Below are 19,981 nucleotides of genomic sequence, written 5' to 3'. Positions count from 1 at the left end.
GAAGGCTGGACCCACCCTCTAAGAGAAGATCCAGTAGGAACAATGGTCAAGAAAAGGAGTTTTAAAGAAAGACCACTCCAACTCTACACCACTTGGCAACCACCCTAGCAATGGACTCTTACCTAGTTAGACACCCCATGAGGGCACCTGGGAAAAACCCTGTAAGAGCCAACTTGAAACTGGCAGCATGCACATATGCTACCTGAGACCACATGCTGTTTGTTCCCATGTGGCAGAGCACATGTGTTGACCAAGCACATGTGTTGCCTGCATCTACCCTCTTGAGATGTGTACTGAGACGCTCTCCGCCTCTGGAGAAGCCTGTGTTCTCTCTGGGGTGCATTAGTCTTTCCATTTTCTCTCCCTCCTTCCCCTTCCTCAAAACCTCCAAATAAAATCTATTTCTACTTCACTGGTTCATCTACTCCTGAAATTATTTTCTGTGATATAGGACAAAAACCTGAAAAATCTGGATGGGCCTTTGACCAGCTTTCTTTTCCTACAGAGTAGTTCCTCACTGCATCCCGAGTCAATGGCTCCCGGAGAAGTAGGGTGGCGTGGATTAACTCTGATGCCAATGACATCAGATGTGGCTAGACAGCCACCTAGTGGGGCTGGCTGGGTTCTGGCTCGTGCCACACAGGGGCACAGCAGACTATATCAGTCCTAGCCTTCTCAGCCTGTCATGGGGTGGAAGAGGTGGATCAATAGAAAATGACCATCTCTCTCCTCTCTCCCTCATACAAGCCACCAATGGGAGGGGATGGGGTTGGGCACTGACTCACAACATATTACTCTGTACTGCAAGACAGGAGCTGGAGTGGTAGCACAGCGGGTAGGGCTTTTGGCTTGCACACGGTGGACCCGGGTTCGATTCTTCTGTCCCTTTTGAGAACCCAGCAAGTTACCAAGAGTATCTCGCCCGCACGGCAGAGCCTGGCAAGCTACCCGTGGCGTATTCAATATGCCAAAAACAGTAACAACAAGTCTCACAATGGAGACGTTACCAGGGCCCGCTTGAGCAAATTGATGAGCAAAGAGACAACAGTGCTACAGTGCTACAGCAAGTCAAATAATTAAATAAAATTTGGTAGGAAAAATGAAAACAAGTTTGAATAGAAATGAAGATTACTCAAGTGTGAAAAAGAACTTAGAGGAACTTTGCAGATGAAAAAATCATTAGTGAAACACAAGTTAAATTGTAGGGCTCCACAGAGTAGGAATGTAGCAGGGACTACAGAGAATTTATAATTTCTGAAATTATAATCATAATTTCTGGCCCAATGGACATGTTAGTGAAGTGTCTGGCAAAGGCAGGAGTCAAAATTCTGCTTGAGCTCCTATTAGTATTAGGCATGGGCATTAAAGCCGTGCTCAGGTTCCTGGGCTCAGTGTGTATTCTCAGAGAACAGAATTTCAGAAGACAGTGAGGCAATATAGTTTTATTTGGGAAATATAAAGGTGGAGAGAACGAGAGGAAAAAAGAACACGGCTGTTAGGAACTAGATCAACAGGCAAGAAGGACAGTGTGTGGGAATCTTTGTATTCAGGACGCTGGATTCTGGAGATGGAATGCTGACGCCCCCACCCCCTCCAGACCCTGTATCTGTTCTCTGCCTCCTTCCTTGAGAGAACTTCCTGTTATGAAAGCCCTTTAGAAAGATGATGATTACTATCATTTAAAGCCTTTAGATTTTTTTTAAAGTCTAAGAGAGGCATTTGACCAAAGAATGTTATTCTCCACTTTGTGGTTACTGACTCGAGGTAATAAATATTGTGCATAAAGAACAGTTTGTGGTCTCGGTCCACAAGGCTATGAGCCCCCTGTCTCCGGGCTTCTCTTTTATTTCTCTCTTTTCTTAATCCTAGCAGTGTCTCTGCTTCAGGCCTGTTCATCCAGAGGCTTAGACAAATGGTCAAATAAAAAAAAAACTAAAAAGCCCTATAATAGCCCTCTGTAAAATCCTCAAATTCTCTAAAATTCTTGTCCTTTGATGAGTGACACAAGGACCCAATTTTCCTTAAAAAAAAAAAAAAGCCTTACAAAATGAGCCATATATTACTTAGTTCTATAATCAGTTTCTCCTTGACTAGGGAGGTTTCTTCTCTTCACTTTTTAGTAAAGTTTTATTTATTTATTTATTTATTTATTTATTTATTTATTTATTTATTTATTTATTTTCTTTTTGGGTCACACCCGGCGATGCACAGGAGTTACTCCTGGCTCTGCACTCAAGAATTACCCCTGGCAGTGCTCAGGGGACCATATGGGACTCTGGGACTCGAACCCTTGTTGGCCGCATGTAGGGGATATGCCCTATCTGCTGTGCTATCACTCCAGCCCCTTGATAAATTTTTTTAAAAGAACTTTTTTAACACTTAGAGTGAGAATATTTATTACTCCATACTTTTATTCTTGAAAATTGAAAAAGTTGGGTATGGACAAACACAGTGACTCGCTATTACACTCCCCCATCAATCTCACACACAAGTATAGTCATTTCAGAATTCTGACTATTGTGAGTAGTGCCGAAATGAATATAGGTGTTCAGGTTGCTTTCTGCATTGTGTTTTTGGGACACTTGGATATATTCCCAGGAACAGGATTGCTGTTTTTTATGAAGCTCAATTTCTATGAGGAATGCCATTTATTGTGTTTTTTGTTTGTTTGTTTGTTTTTCCAGGAAAGGTTGGATCAATCAGCATTCCCCCCAGCAGCGAATGAGAGCTTCTTTCTGGCATCCACACCAACACTGGTTGTTCTTTTTGATGTTTGCTAGTCTCTGTGGTTTGTCGTTTCTCCCTGGCTGAAGGGAGCTTAGGTTTATTGGGTTATACCCATCATAGTGCTCCTGAGGCATTCCCATTTCTCTGTGTTCATCTTTAACCTTTTCACTGTGCTCTCTTCCCCAACCAGTTAATCACCATTTTTTCCCTAAGCCATACCTGTGACTTGTAAAGTCAAATTCCTCAGAAATCTCTGATTTTGTATTTGTAAGTGAAATGTTGCTTTTCTCCTTCTCTTATGCCCTTCTGCATAGTTTACCTTAGAGCAATGTCCTTTTTTTTGTTTTTAGTTTTTTTTGGTTTTTGGGTCACACCTGGAGAAGCTCAGGGGTCACTCCTGGCTCATACACTCAGGAATTACTCCTGGCGGTGCTCAGGGGACCATATGGGATGCTACGAATCAAACCTGTGTCGACCACATGCAAGGCAAACACCTTATCCGCTATGCTCTCGCTCCAGCCCCAAGCAATGTCCTTTTTATATAGACATAGGAAGACAGATAATGCTCTGCTTTTGTATTTTGGGAGTTAATTGACTCCCAATAATATTCATTCCTGGGCATCTGTTTCCTTGGCTTAAGCCTCAGTTGCCCTTAATTTCTAGCACCCCAAAAGCAGGGTCTTGACAAGGGACTGGACAGTCCTAGGGTAGCAAACTGTCAGCTACCCTAGCATCGAAATGGGCCACGCAAAGCACCATAATAACTTAACTATAAGTTAAGAGCACAGTCATGGACAATTTCTGTCATGATCCAAAGGATAACAACTGCATTAGGATCCTGCTAGGGTAGGAAAGACTATTCTGGCCTTAACGCTATAATCTGGGATTTATAGTGATATGTCCCCAAGAGAGTTACCCTACAAGCTTAGTGCATCTCTTCTTGTGTCCATACAAAATGACTAATATTATTAAGAAGTAGGATTAAGATGAATGTTTAAATTGTTGTTGTACTAAGGAAAGGAGAAACATACCAGTAGATCCCTTGAGCAGACCTCCTGGCTGCAGGTCTCTGTCTTATGTTAGAAGGGCTTCCCTCCAAAGGAAGGGCTTTCATGTGCTGATTGTGCTACCTGACCTAGGTGTAGTTGCTACCCCCAAGGCTTGGAGGTTGGGTGCAAGACCAAGGCAGACAGATGAAACATGGAAATACTAGCATGAGGGACAGGAGGAGACAGGAATGAGGACCAGTGTGAGACTGGAACGGGGTATTCAGTGATACTGGAACAGGCACGTGGGGAGAATGGAATAAATGACAATTGATCACCAGTCAGCCTGGCGGCCCTGTTCCCTCCTTCATGACTTCATGCGTCTGTTGGTGGCAGCTGCAGGTCAGGGTGGAGGAAGCTTCTCATGGCCACTGAACACATGTGGTGGGCTAGAGAGACCACACTAACACTGCCACCACTGCCAATCACTTATTTTTTTTTTGTGATTGCACAGTAGCATAAGATTATCTTTCATTATTTTGATTTGCATCTCCCTGATGATTAGTGATATAGAGCACTTTTTATTGTGCCTTTTGGCCATTTGTATTTCTTCTTTGAGGAAGTTTCTGTTTATCTATTCTCCCCCACTTTTGGGGGGGTGAGGGGTAAGGTGTATTGTTTTCTGTTTTCTTCTTTTAAATTTCCACTGGTGCCTTGTGTAACTTAGATATTAACCCCTCATCAGACAGGTGTTGTGTAAATAAGTTTTCTCATTCCGTGGCACATCTTTGTATTCAGGACATTATTTCCTTTGAAGTACAGAAGGTTTTGAGTTCATTGTAAGCCTATTTGTTTATCTTTGCTTCCACTTGTTTGGTAGTCATCCTTGAAGATGCTATTAACTTTTAGCTTCAATGTCATGAAGAGTTATTCCTATATTTTCCTCTATGTACCTTATGGATTCAGGTTTGATATTAACGTGTTTAATCTACTTTGTTTTGATTTATTTTTGTTCATAGAATTAGGGAAAAGTGTAAAGGTTTATTATTACTATTGTTATGATGATGATGATGATGATGATGATGATGATGATGATGATGACCAATTTTCCTATCACCACTTGTTGAAGAGGCTTTATTTGCTCCACTTCATATTTCTTTGGTCCTTCATATCAAAGACTAACTGGTCATATACTTGACGGTCTGTCTCAGGATATAACTATAAGTTTTTAAAATAAGGTTTAAACCAAGTATTGTGTGGTATGATCTGTTAAGATCTGAAGTCTGATATCTCCAAGGCTGCCTACTCTTGGGTTAAGAATGGTCTCTAATGATTCATTTTACTTTAGAAATACACTGTCAAACAAACAAAAAAAACACAAATAACACAAATACTTTATTTTACAAAAGAAGCATATTGATTCACATACAAACAGATTAAGTGCCTGGGACATTGTGACTTAAGTTTTTCCACCATATGGACTTGGATATATAAGAAATGGAAAAAAAAAACTTTGAAAATAACTTTAGCTTACTTTCTTCTGTGTTTAATAATATTTCTCACAATGCATATTTTGTGGTGAATAAGCTTTCAATCTGTTACTTTCCCTAGTGCCCAAGTAAACATCACACTGCACATAAAATCGTCTAAATGTTTGTCAGAAGACACAGCCCGATTTACTTCCCATATCAACTGAAAAAAGAGGCATATTGTTCCCCTTTTGAAAAGATATTTCATCCACCAATAGAGCAAAGAAGTTAAATATACATGTTTGTGCAATAAATATATGTTCATAATTTTTTAAAGGTGTGGATGCACTAGAATCTGGGCTTTAACTATAAATAAATGATGAGACTAAAAATAAGAAATGCAAACCACATCAATTATTTGATGTCTGAAATACAGTAGATGTGTCTTTAGTTTTCCTTGAAATTAAGTAGCGTGTCTTCACCCAGTGATTATCTACTGGGGGGATAATTATGTCCAAGAAGGGCTGAAATGAAGAGTAGGTTATCTACAGAGAAAGTAGCTCTGAAAAATATACCCAGAGGCAAACAGAAGCAATAATTTGTTGCATGAGCCATATCCCCCTGGGATAGTGTGTGACTACTTGCTATTTAAAAGTATCAAAGTTCCAAGTTAGGCAAGAATATTGCAGGATGGCAGCAACTTCCTAGTTTGAAAGAAAACCATAGCAATTGTATAGGTGTTTAACTAATATAGTCATAGCATCCTTCTAAACCATTGAATCAATCTATAATTGTGTTATAGAGGTTTATTTAACTCTAATCTGAAATTAAAGATATAAGAGCAAACTGAAAAGCAAGAAAATATGAAGATGTGTTAACTACTCAAAATGACCTACTCCACTCATTGAGCTATGGGGTGGAGACAGAAATAGAATATTTGATGGAATAAGAAATATGTATATGAAAGAATAAGGTGTGAGTATTATTAAACTGTAATGGAAATTATCAAGTTGATATTAGAGGATGCTGATATTATGTTAATTGAAACAAAACAGTATGTTGTATGTTAGGTATTTTTGTGTGCCTTTTTGTCTCATCTATGTGATTTGCTCATTGAACAGCTAGAATAAATAACTATAGGAGTCAATCAACATTAAACATTATTAGGCAATGTTAAGAATAGAACAATGGAGTTGTATTTGGTTGCAAGACAATTTAATGACAATGAACTTTATTCAATGCCTGTGAATAAAGGAAATGAAAAAACAACATAATTTCAGGGTTATATTTCTTGACTGAGTTAAAATATAATCAATATAAATTGTATATGGGATGTTAGTAGGGAAAGTTAAAGTAAGATTTTATTTTGTCTATGTTTTGCATTCATGATGAGAGGTACATAAAGCAAAACAATAAGATTGTGTATATGTATTTCATCAGAAAAATAGAACTTGTGTAATAAAACTGTTTCTCATTAGAATAGGAATTTAAGAGGCTTTTTTAAAACAAGAATAATCATCTTTAATATAAAATCCTTGGAATTGAGAACAGATAAAAACAGAAAGATTCTAATAATAATACTTCTAATAATGGTAAAACAATTAGATATTATTTCTGCACAATAAGTTCTAAATAATAGTGCACATTCTTTTCTAAGTCTGTTATCATTAAAATACGTTCAAATGCTTTAGCATTTTAGTGTTAAAATACATAAGCATTTTATTTCTCAGAATAATTTTAACTGCATATCAATTCATTTCTGTATTCTCAAATTTCATTACCTAAAAAAAGAGGAGTTAGGGGCAAAGAAATTCATATAATTATATTAATATATTATGGCATCTTGTCCAATGCACAGAAGAATATGTAGTGCAAAAACTGCTCATTTTTAATGAATTTGTCATCTTTAATTTACTATATCTACAGATGGAGAGCAAACTAAAGGTGGAAAAATCAAATATCACTACCATGGTTGGATTTGTTCTCTTGGGGTTTTCTGATACCCCCAACCTTCAGTGGATCCTTTTTTCAATGTTCCTAGTAATCTATCTTATGATCCTTATATGCAACAGCATCATAATTCTGTTAACAAGCATTGACCCTGTTCTCCAGACCCCCATGTACTTCTTTCTCAGCAATTTCTCCTTTTTAGAAATTTGTTATGTAACGGTCACCATTCCAAGAATGCTCGCAGACCTTTTGACCCAGAAGGGAAACATTTCTTTCTTGGCTTGTGCAACACAAATGTGTTTTGTCCTTATGCTTGGAGGTTCAGAGTGCCTCCTCCTGACCGTGATGTCCTACGACCGCTATGTGGCCATCTGTAACCCTCTGCACTACCCTCTCGTTATGAACCGCAAGGTCTGTGTGCAGCTGGTCACTGCGTCCTGGGTCAGCAGCGTTCCGGTGGTCATTGGACAGACATGCCAGATTTTCTCTCTGCCCTTCTGTGGGTCTAACACAATTAATCACTTCTTCTGTGACATCCCCCCGATTCTCAAGCTGGCGTGTGGGGACACGTTTGTGAATGAGATCGCGGTCTACGTGGTCGCGGTGGTGTTTATCATGGTCCCCTTTCTGTTAATCGTTGTCTCCTATGGCAAAATTATCTCCAGCATTTTGAAGCTTTCATCAGCCAGAGGGAGGTCGAAGGCCTTCTCGACCTGTTCTTCTCACCTGATAGTTGTCGTCCTGTTCTATGGAACGGCCACCATCACTTACTTACAACCCAAGCCCAACCAATCGGAAGGAGTCGGGAAACTGATCTCGCTTTTCTATACTGTTCTGATCCCAACGTTGAACCCCATTATTTACACCCTGAGGAACAAGGACATCATGGCAGCACTTAGGAAACTGCTAACAAAGGTATTGACTTGACTCACAGACTTGGAATTACAGAAAGAATTTCCTTAAACACCTGGGCAGAACAACAGAAAATTACCTTTAAGCTTTGTTCCTTGTTCCCCTGCAGCACTCATTTGCAGCATTATTATTAGCCTTATTGTGCCAAGGGACCTTCTTTCATAAGGCTAAGGAATTCCGTGCGGTCAAAACTAAGATTATCTTAATTTCATAATCTAATTTGAAATAAACATGTCTTTCTTTTTAGTGTCACCTGGTGACTTAAGAAATTGCCTAAGCAAAACAATGAGAATTAAGTTAAATCATATAAGCAGGATTTGGGGTCATGCTCAGTGATAATTTTTCTTTTTCCTTTCTTTTCTTGTTTTTGGGCCACGCCCAGCTGTGCCCAGGACTCCTAGTCCCACACTCAGGAAGTACTACTGGGTATCTCAAGGGACTGTATGTAATATCAGTGGTCAAACTAGAGTCCACTGCTTACAAAGCAAGGACTTAGCTATTCAATTTTCTCTCGCACTGCATAAACTTTCTTTTCTCTTTCTTTTCCTTCAGATCAACTTGGTTCTTCTTTGTGTCTGTGTTCTTGTTTAGCCAATGAGAAAAATCAGCAGCCCCTAGACAATTAGTCATTATCACTGTCATCCCGTTGCCCATCCATGTGCTCCAGTAATGTCTCCACTGTGATACTTGTTGTTAGTGTTTTTGGCATATCGAATACGCCATGGGTAGCTTGCCAGGCTGCCGGACTCTCCGAGTGGGGTGGAGGAATTGAACCCAGGTTGGCTGCGTGCAAATGGCTGTGCTATGGCTCCAGCCCCCATGACAATGAATACAGAAAAAAACTTAGTTTATTATTAATATTTCTTTTAATTTCCCTTGCATTTGTCACTTGGTCTTGCTTCCCTTGTTTTCATTACTGTGTTCTCTTTAAGACCACAAATCCCCAAAGTGCTATCTATTATTCCAACTCTTGCTGTGTGATGGTACCATTATACCCTTTCCTTGTAGCTTCAAGTTTTGAGTCAGCAGTATATAATGAATATTACATCTTTCTCGATATTTCACTAGAGAATATACATACCGATGTATGGAGGGCTAGAAATTGTAAAAAAAACTCTTGCTGGTGTAATGAAGTTAGGGGTTTTTCAGTGAGATTACCACAGCTTCGCACGGGGACCATAGGCACATCAGCATCCTTAGAAAAGTGAGAAAGGAAACTACCAAATGATCTCACTCATCTGTGATCACAGAGGAAAAAAATCACAAGAATAGATGGTGTAGAATGATTACAAATCCTCTACCTTTGATTACAAAAACTAAGTTTGATAAGCAATGAGGGAAAATGAGAAGAGAGGCAGAGTAGAGGTGACACAAGGGCAGTGTGTAAAGTTGTTGGGCGTTTTGACAGTGGTATGACATACTGCCACTTTCTATATCAAAATATGAACATAATGCTACTGAAACCATGTTATCTAAACTATAATATTTACAAATTTTACATAAAAATAAAGACATAAATGCTGAAGAATTTAGAAAAATGGATACAAAGACAAGAATATTTTGTAAAAATAGATGCAAAGACTGTAACAATATAGTTAAAAACTGAAGAATTTGGTTAAAAGTCACTCAAAGCAGGAAGAAACAAGAAATTTGTTCTTTGTTTGAGAGGGTTTGAGACCCGCAAAAACTGTGATTTTGGACTCAGGGCTCTTGGACAATCAGAGACTAACATTTTGTTTTAATTTTAAGCTTTTAATTTTCAATCTTTTGTTACAGTTGGTCTAGGAAAGAACATGCTACAAGATGTAAGTTGTCTTTTCATTAAAATGCTTTTATTGGAATTTTTTGTAACATATTTAATAACTTTTGGTTGACAATATTTTGTCCAGCTATATTTTTTTTTCAGATTGCATAGACAAAACCTTATCTTGTAGACATAATGTTTGGCAAAGAAATATTATCATATGTGCTTGATAAAGAATACTTGGTAAAGTTTTTTTTTTATTATTATCACAAAAGAAAAGTAGAAGGAAAGAGAAGACTCCCTTGTTCAGAGGATGTCTGTGCAGTCTGACACTACAGCTTCTCAGGACAGTGCTCCAGAGTCACCATGTTAAAGGAACCCCAAGCTTTCATCATATGTGAGAAAAAAATATTGAAAACGTAAAGATCAGTATATACCATGACTTAAGTTATTTTTTTAAAGAAGTAGATATCTTATTATTTCACATAACTGTTGACAGTGAAAAGTCACTATCGCTATCACTATCATCCCGTTGCTCATCGATTTGCTCGAGAGGGTACCAGTAACATCTCCATTGTGAGACTTGTTGTTACTGTTTTTGGCATATAGAATACACCATGGGGAGCTTGCCAGGCTCTGCCGTGAGGGTGAGATACTCTCGGTAGCTTGCCGGGCTCTTGGAGAGGGATGGAGGAATCGAACCCAGGTCGGCGGTGTGCAGGGCAAACTCCCTACCTGCTGTGCTATTGCTCCAGCCCAGTGATAAATGCTGCAACACAAAAATAATCAGTTTTTAAAAATTTGGTGCCATGCTTGGCAGTGTTCAGGGCTTAATCCAGACTTTGCGGATTAAGAGATCACTCCTGCCAGTACTTGGGGGACCATGTATGGTCCCCAGTATGAAACCTGGATTGGCACATCCAAGGCAATTGCTTTGCCTGCTATACTATCTCTCTGGCCACAAATTTTCATGTTTTAAGTGAAATATAACACCGGCATATACTTGCTTATCTTATAATTTTTTTCAGTGCAAACATTTTTATTTATTTTTTATTTTTTTTTAAAATTTATTTATTTTTAATTAGAGAATCACCGTGAGGGTACAGTTACAGATTTATACACTTTTGTGCTTATACTTCCCTCATACAAAGTTTGGAACCCATCCCTTCACCAGTGCCCATTCTCCACCACCCGTAAACCCAGTGTCCCTCCCACCCTCCCCAATTCCATCTCCCCCCCACCCCACCCTGCCACTGTGGCAAGGCATTCCCTTCTGTTTTCTCTCTCTAATTAGCTGTTGTGGTTGAGTGCAAACATTTTTAATATATCACAGCCTGAATTCTTTTGAAGGTATGCATGTTTGATTGATGACCAGTGCTCACTCTCTTCATCCTTTCTCCTTATTGATCCTTACCTATGTTTATCTCTATGTCCATCTATCACATTATATATGTATATATAGGATTAGGAAAAATCTTTGATTTTGTATAAGTAAATAACCATTGATATTAAAGATATTTTTAATAAAATCAACTGCCATTCTTTAAATCTACTTTTTCCTAAATTGATAATATGGATGATGATTTCTCTTTGGTGAATATTTTTTAATCTGTTAGAGTATTTTTGTTTAAGTTTTGTCTTTTACTTCATAATTAAGAAGTGCCAAAGAAATGGAGAAATAGTACAGATAGTAAGTTGCTTGCTTTGCATAAAACCAACAAGGTTTTGATCCCTGATATCCCGGATGGTCCCTAAAGCACCACCAGCAGTAATTTCTGAGTGCAGAAGCAGGAGTAGCCCCTCAATATTCCCAGGTGTGGTCCCAAAACAAAAATAAAATATAACTTTAAAAAATGTGTAAGAAATGCCAAAGATATTTTGCTTGAGATACAATATTTATATCTGTATAATATGTCATCGTTGTTGTATATTATATCTATATAATCTGCAATATGTTGTTGTTGACAACATCTACAAGGAATATGATTGACTGGTTCAGCACCTCCAGGATTATTCAAGGAACACTGAGAGAGAGAAAGCCACGAAAAGATGCTGGTACTAAGAAACTCTCTTAGCTCATTTGCCAACATGGTCTGGCACAAGCCTCATGCAATCACAAGCTAACGACCGAGCTCCCAGAGCTGTGCAGAGAAGCCATGAAAGAAGATATCAAAGAGAGAAGAGCAGTAGTGTTGGCGATGGAGCAGAAAATGGGGAAAGTATTCACAATGCCCCATGTCCTTCGCCATCTACAAGACCAAGATGACTGCCCTCCGACATCCTGATGGGTCTATTACATCTTCCAGAAGGGCAATGGAAAAGCTCATTTATGACTTTTCCTTGGATCTCTTTGATAACTACGTCCACCTGCCCACATACCAAATTCCACAGGATGGATATGTGTTTTTTTTTAATTTATTTTATTGAATCACCAAGTGGAAAGTTACAAAGTTCTCAGGCTTATATCTTAGTTACACCCATCCCTTCACCAGTGCCCATATTCCACCACCAATAACAACAAAAACAAAAGCAAAAACAAAACAAACAAACAAACAAAAAACCAGTATACATCCCACCCCTCACCCCCCAACCTACCCCGTAGGTGAGTGATAATTTCACTTCCTTTTCTCTTTACCTTGATTGCATTCCAGATTTCAACACATAACTCACTATTGTTAGAGTTTCAAAACAGACTCACTATTTTTGTTGGAATTTATCCCCTAAGAATATAGCTCTATTAACAGGGAAATATTTGATAATAAGTTTCCCACTGATGAGAATGAAGAGATAAAATGTCGCGCGGCCACTACCAGCGTGGCTTACAATTTCTGTATTATAGTAATTAAGTCCGCTGAGATTTAAGTTTGAAAATGAATCATTTCCCTTCCTGGAACAGCATGTAGCCAAAGTTAGTTCACAGTCTCCATACATGGGTGCAAGCACTTGCTGGAACCCCAGTTCCTAAAGCTGTCTCTGGTTCCCGCTCGTTCCACATCCACCGGCTCTGCAGAGGCATGGGCGCCCGGGCCGAAAACCCGGCCGGCCGCGGCCGAGCACCGGCCCCGGCTGGGGCTGTCCCGGAATCGATATGTTGTTACCAGCGTTCTCCCTTCTGACATCAGCATGCCATTTTGTTGGTAAAGAAGCATACAGCACCCAGTCCAGAAAAGGTCACACCTGGAGACCTGAAGAATCTGCCAGCCAAATTCATCAATACACTGGCTCGACTCTTCACCTGCTACCTGTCTGAATGTAAGGATCCGTCCCAATGGAAAACCAGCAGGACCATTGTGTTGTACAAGAAGGGAGACATCCACAATTTCGGCAACTATCGCCTGATCTGTCTGTTGTCTGTCGTCTAAAAGTTATATACTCAAGTCATCCTGAATAGGATTGGAAGAACATTAGACCAAGGACAACCATGCGAGCAAGCTGGGTTCTGAAAAGTATTCAGCACGATCGACCATATACATAGTGACCAAACTTATTGAGGTTTCATGAGAGTTCCAGATGCTGCTCTATCTAATGTTCATTGATTTAAAGAAGGCCTTTCATTCTGTTGAGAATGTTGACTGAAGCTGTCATTGAAGCCCTAGCCAGGCAGGGGTAGGTGCCCACTGAAGTAATACAAGTAATACAAACTCAGTACATCAGGATCCTCTGCGAGCTGTATTATGGATTCAACACCAGGATCTCACCATTCTACAAGGAAGTAATCATTGATGTAGAGAGGTATTTGGCAGGTCGACACCATTTCACTGAAGCTCTTCAGTCCCACCCTTGAGAAAGTCATGCGACGAATGGAATGGAAAGGAATGGGAGTGAAGATAGACTGTCAGCAACTATATCACCTCCACTTCGCTGATGACAGTGTTCTAATAAAACCCAGTATTAGCTAAGTGGCACGAATGCTGGCTGACTTTGACCATGAATGTAGAAAGGTCGAATGCAGGAATGCAGGTGAATCTCACAAAAACAATGGTCATGAGAAAAGAACTAGATTCTGGTGTTCCATTTGCTCTCAATGGAACAAACATCACCGAATGCAGCAGTTATGTGTACCTAGGTTGAGAACTCAACATGACAAATGACTTGGCAACTGAGCTGCACTGTGTAGGAGGAAGAGAGTGGTGTGGAAAGCCTTCAAAAGTATTGAAGTGCTTAAGAGGACAAAGAACCTCCAGCTTTAGGCACATTTTTTTGACTCCACTGTTCTTCCTGAACTAACATATGCTTCAGAGACCTGGGCCCTACGAAAACAGGATGAGAACACTATTTGGGTCTCCCAAAGAGGAATCGAAAGAGTTATGCTTGGAATAATCATGTTTCACTCAAGTGAGAGAAGGAATCTGGAATTCCGACCTCTGTGAACGATCGAGAATCAGGGACACTGCCTCATTTGCCAGGGCGTTGAAAATCAGATGGGCCAGACACGGAAAGCGATTTATAGACGACTGCTGGACTAGAGCTGCGATGGACTGGATTCCACGGGATGTCATAAGAATGTATATACACCCACCTATGAGATGGTCAGAATTCTTCATCAATACCTCGAACAATCGGTTTGAGGCCCTTTGTGTTCCTGGAGCGAGCAGACTCCATTGGGCTACACTAACACTTGACTGGGACAAATGGAGATGTTACTGGCGCCCACTCAAGCAAATCAATGAACAATGGGATGACAAGTGATTCAAGTGATACAAGTAATATACAAATTCTATTTCACTCTAGTTTTGAGGAATGCTTCCTGTTATTTATGCATGTCTTGTTAACATTTTTAAATTTTGATTTCTGCAATTCTAATGGCTTAAAAAATTCCTTACTCCAAAAATGTGTGAAAAATATTTTTCCCCCTAAACTACCTTCATTATTTCATTCCTAATTTTTTAACCTACATATCAGTAGAAGCTTTTCATGTCAAAGCATAAAGCATTAAGAAAAATGTTTGTAATTATTTTGTTTCATGAATCCAACAACTAAATATCATTATTGCTCAGGTGATTGTGAATAAATCAATAATCATTAAATTAGTTTTTCACTAATTTAACTGTCATCAGAACATTTATTACAAAAGTTAGTACAGACCAGTCTTGTAATAAGAAAATTGAGAGAGAAATGTGAGAAAGACACCCAGAGACTCAATGTAGTAGAAACATTTTATGTGGATTGTTCATAGGAAACAAAGCAGAATTGAATGTGTGTTTTTTGGATGATCTCTCACTAGACGAAATAGCATACACTCTGCACTTAGTCTCATGGAAATACAGGAAAGACAATAACACAAGCAGAGAAAGACCTATTTAAGAAAAATAACTGTCACCGTCACTGTCATCCCATTGCTCATCGATTTGCTCAAGCAGGCACCAGTAACGTCTCTTTGTGAGACTTGTTGTTACTGTTTTTGGCACATTGAATACTCCACAGGTAGCTCCCAGGCTCTGCTGTGCGGGCGAGATACTCTAGGTAGCTTGCTGGGCTCACCGAGAGGGGCGGAGGAATCGAACACTGGTTGGCCGAGTGTGAGGCGAACGCCCTACCGCTGTGCTATCACTCCAGCCCAAGAAAATAAAGCATAATAAAGAAGAGGATGGCAAAAATGTCTTTAATGAGAAAATGTAAAGTGTCAGATGGAGAGATATCTGCAGTAGAAATAATTTTTTTAAAGAGAGCTTAAAGTAGAAGGGCTACAGACATTGTACAGCAGGTAGGTCATTTGCCTGGCACTCGGAAAACCCAGTTTGATCCCTGTCATGCCTCATTATCCTCAAACACCTCTAAGACTAATTCATGAGTGTGTGCCCCCTACCCCCAAAAAAAAGAGAGAGAAAGAACTTAGTGAATTTGCTAAAGATTATTTGAGTATCTTTGATGACTCAAATGCTTAATTTTATTTTAAATGAAAATACAAATTATATATGCATTCTTCATATTAGAATCACAAAGTAGAGATACTTGATAGGGAATTAATGTAGAATTTATATTTGAATCGTCATATATCAGTGATAATAGCATATACCAAGAACATGGGAAACAGTCCCTTTGTTTCTATATGGTAAAAATAGAACTCTCATTCACTGTTGGTAGACTGTTGTCTAGTCACATTTCTGTAGAAAAAAGTGTTGAAACTTCATAATAAATGAAATTGCACGAAAAAGTGATCATCTAGATCATTAAAAGAATGTGATATAGAAAAAATGATTATAAAACATTTCTTAACATTTAATTTTTAAAATATTTTAATCTACTTATTGGTTTGAGTTACACATCTACAATTGAGTGACCTTTTATGGTTTATTTTTTTTTTATGGAATCATCATGAGGTACACAGTTACAAAGTTATTTATGATGAGTTTCAAGTCAGGCAATGATCCAACACTCAGCCCTACATCAGTGTACATGTCCTTCCTTCCACTAACCTTCCCAGTCCTCCACCTCCCAGTTTGCCTCTAAGGGAGGCAGCTGTCTCTCTCTCTCTCTCTCTCTCTCTCTCTCTCTCTCTCTATCTATCTATCTATCTATCTATCTATCTATCTATCTATCTATCTATCTCTCCTCTCTCATTTTCTCTCTCTTTTTTTTAGCTTTTTGGCACTGTGGTTTGCAGTGTAGGTACTAAAAGGGCACCATGCATAGCACTTTATCTCCTTTCAGCACTCAGAGTGATCATTTCCAGTGATCATTGTCATAATGGTCTCTCCTCTGTCCTAACTACACTCCGCCTTTCCCTTTGTGGCAAACTTTCTCCCCTGACGTTGTTTCTTATGTTTATTCTGTACGTATTTACCTCTTGACTATTGAAATGCCATAAACCCTTGACCAGTGTCCTTATGTTATCACCAGTCTGCCTCCTCTTTGTGACCCACAAGTCTACCTCTTTATTTGGTGTGTTTTGGTGTGCTTTATAACCGGTCTGCTCCCTTCAGTTCCCCTGTCTGGTCACTCTTTATATTAAAGATAAGTGAGAAAAAATAATATATGTCTTTTTTCTTCTGACTAACTTCATTTAGCATGATAATCTTCAGTTCCATCTAAGCTTCAGTTTACTGCATGATTTCAACTTTTCTTATGGCTCATAGTATGCCGTTGTGTGTGTGTGTGTGTGTGTGTGTGTGTGTGTGTGCATGCGCACGCGCTCATACGTGTGTGTCTCACAACTTCTTTTCAGTGGTGGGGACAAGGAGTTTGTATCACATCTGGCAGTGCTCAGGGATTACTTCTGAATCTGTGTTCATTGCATGGACAATTTTAGCTGAGTTTTTAAAGTGATTTTAATGAAGTTGAGCACTTGGAATAGAGTTTCTGGGGTTGCCATTCTGAACATCGAGTGATCCTAGCTAGCAGTGCTTGTAGACCATATATTGTGCTGGACATGGAATCTGGTTTCGGCTGCTTGAAAGGCATGGACCTTAGCACCTATACTATCTATCCAGTCCCTCTGGTTGTTTCTTATTCATTTGTTTGTTTTGCTGTTCTATGCTAATGATATATCATTTTGTCCCAATATACATTATCCTAATCAAAATGGATGGGACAGTTTCCATGAGCTTTTTTAAAAATCTCTCTCTATATATATTTAACAAAGTATTATTTCATGTTTATTGTCAATTTATTTCTTGGTTTATTGCTATAAAAATTAGTCTAAGCACTTCATTCTGGAAGCACATGACCATTATAAATTGGAGCGTGTTATTGCTCTATTTTGGGAACTGTTTTTTTTAATCATATTTCCTAAATAAAATTATTTTAACTTACTTAAAAATGATAGAATATTAATCTATAGAATTACAATAAAAGACATAGGAAAAAACTCGCTGCAACCTGAAATTAGACACAGTTTCTTATATATTTATCTTTGGCACAATGGATAAAATCGGTGGTTGTACATTTGACTTCGTCAAAATTTACTTTATTTGTAAATTGCCATTGCTCATAAAATTATTGAAACAAAGATGACGAATATTTGCTAATCCATAGATATGGATATGCAATATCAATACAAATGGATATGTATTATCTTCAGAACCCAATATACTAAAAATAAATACATAGCTAAATATATAGAAAAACTTTATTATTTTACCAAAAAGAGCATACAGACATTAACTAAACACTAAAATACCCACTGTCATTATCACTATTAAATGCAACTTGAGGGCCGGAGCGATAGCACAGCGGGTAGGGCATTTGCCTTGCATGCGGCCAACCCGGGTTCGATCCCCGGCATCCCATATGGTCCCTCAAGCACCGCCAGGAGAAATTCCTGAGTGCAAAGCCAGGAGTAACCCCTGAGCATCGCTGGGTGTGACCCAAAAAGCAAAAGAAAAATAAATAAAAAAAATAAATGCAACTTGAAACAAGTGAAATTACTATGCAACTGTACTTTAATTACTAGAATCAAAATAAATATAAAAGCATATAAATCTAAATTGATGTCTAAGTAACAAGCCCTTAAATACTCATAGTTTCACTGAGTATGACTTTCTTCTAAATCTACAGATTCTTATTTGTATGCAAAAATGTTGATCCAAGTATAGACGATATAATTCAGCTAGATGTAATTTTGTCTACTATCATTTCTGTGAGTTTGTGTCACTCTATGTGTGCTTATATAGTAGAGGAAGATACAAAAATATATTTGCTTACATATATCATTTGTTTCACTTGTAGTCCTTTTGATCTTCGATTTGCTCGAGTGGGCGCCAGTAACGTCTCCATTTGTCTCTGTCCCGTGCTAGTGCAGCCCAATGATATCTGCTTGCTCCAGGCACAGGAAGAGACTCAAATCGTTTATTCTGGGATTTGACGAAGAAATCTGACCATCTAGTTGGTGGGTGGCCACAAGGTCTTCTGAAGTCCTGTTTCAGTCTCAACAGAATACAAGGCCTTCTTTAAGTCGATGAACTTTAGACAGAGTGGCATCTGAACTTCTCCGGTTCCATGTAGAACCTTTCCATTTCTTCTTCATCGTAGTTGGAAGTTGATGCATAGATGATGAAGATAGAGACTGCAGGCAGTGAGCCACATCTATTCAAGCGTAATCGTCCAATTCGGGTTGTTAGGCATTCGAATGAATCGATGCTCATGGCGAGGTTCGTGTTGACAAGGACACCAACACCACCAGCGCCTCTGTTGTTGCATGTTCCAAGGAACAATTCTCCAGTGTCGAAAATGGCATGATGTGATTGATGTCTCCTCGTTTCAGTCAGACCAGTGATGTCGTACTTGATCTTCTGCGCTTGCACCATCATGTCCTCGATGGATGCTTCTGATGCCAGTGTCTGTGCGTTGAAAGTACAGACAATCATTTTAGTCTTTCTTCGTTTTGGCAGTCTAGTTCATCCCCGAGATTTTTTTCAGCCTCTCTTTGCTCATCTTTCTTAACACTGGGGGCTCTTTCGGTGACAGGTGAATGAGGCCAATTGTTACTGTTGTTGGCATATCAAATACGGGGCAGGTAGCTTGCTAGGCTCTGCTGTGAGGGCGAGATACTCTCGGTAGCTTGCCAGGCTCTCCGAGAGGGATGGAGGCTTTTAGGTTTTATGATCCACTACCTAGCCACTGCCACCCTCCAGGTTGCTCTCTTGGGCCAAACCTCACACACGAGTGAAGCCCCTCAAACCCAGGTAAGCAGAACTTTGTGACCTTAGCCCTAGGTTCAAGGAGACCTGGAAACAAGATCCATGTATTTCTATATTTATAAAATCTGCTATCTATATTTTATCCATATAGATATCTAAAATCTATTTGCCTATCTATAAATGTTCTCAACGTTTTAGCATTCTTTGATACTATATTATGTACTTAGTCCTCATCTTTTCCTTATTTTTTTCTGCCTTACCAGAGGTGGCATTTTACAAATTATTGTGATATTTTAAATTTTGCTATACTGTGTATAACACATTTAAACATTACCTAAATAGCTGACACCTCTGGATTTATATCCTTCCTAATGCTTTTTTTATATTTATATTTTTATTTTTCATATCCTTTCTAATTTATATCCTTTCATATTTAACACCAGCAGAAAAAAATTACAAGCCTGTTTCTGTGGAATGCAGTAAAGTGAAATGAAATGGTAATAAATGAAAAGTCTGGATTCTGTAACTAAGAAACCATACTAGATTTAGCATATTTAAATTTATCTTTAGGAAATGACATGTGCAAATGACAAAAAGAAAATGGTGTTTTGGACT

The 19,981-nt window shown here is 38.8% G+C and overlaps 1 protein-coding gene across 1 annotated transcript; it reads left to right on the top strand.

Moving 5' to 3' along the window:
• The first annotated feature begins 7,090 nt into the window (after window positions 1–7,090).
• LOC101547124 (olfactory receptor 10AG1-like) lies at window positions 7,091–8,059 on the top strand. Its single transcript, XM_004622237.2, has one exon. It carries the CDS (start codon window positions 7,109–7,111, stop codon window positions 8,057–8,059), a length of 951 nt encoding a protein of 316 aa, XP_004622294.2. The 5' UTR covers window positions 7,091–7,108.
• Window positions 8,060–19,981: the final 11,922 nt, after the last annotated feature.

Source organism: Sorex araneus, chromosome 6, assembly GCF_027595985.1.
Source record: "Sorex araneus isolate mSorAra2 chromosome 6, mSorAra2.pri, whole genome shotgun sequence".
NCBI lineage: Eukaryota > Metazoa > Chordata > Mammalia > Eulipotyphla > Soricidae > Sorex > Sorex araneus.
This window is presented reverse-complemented; position numbering and strand designations above follow the sequence as displayed.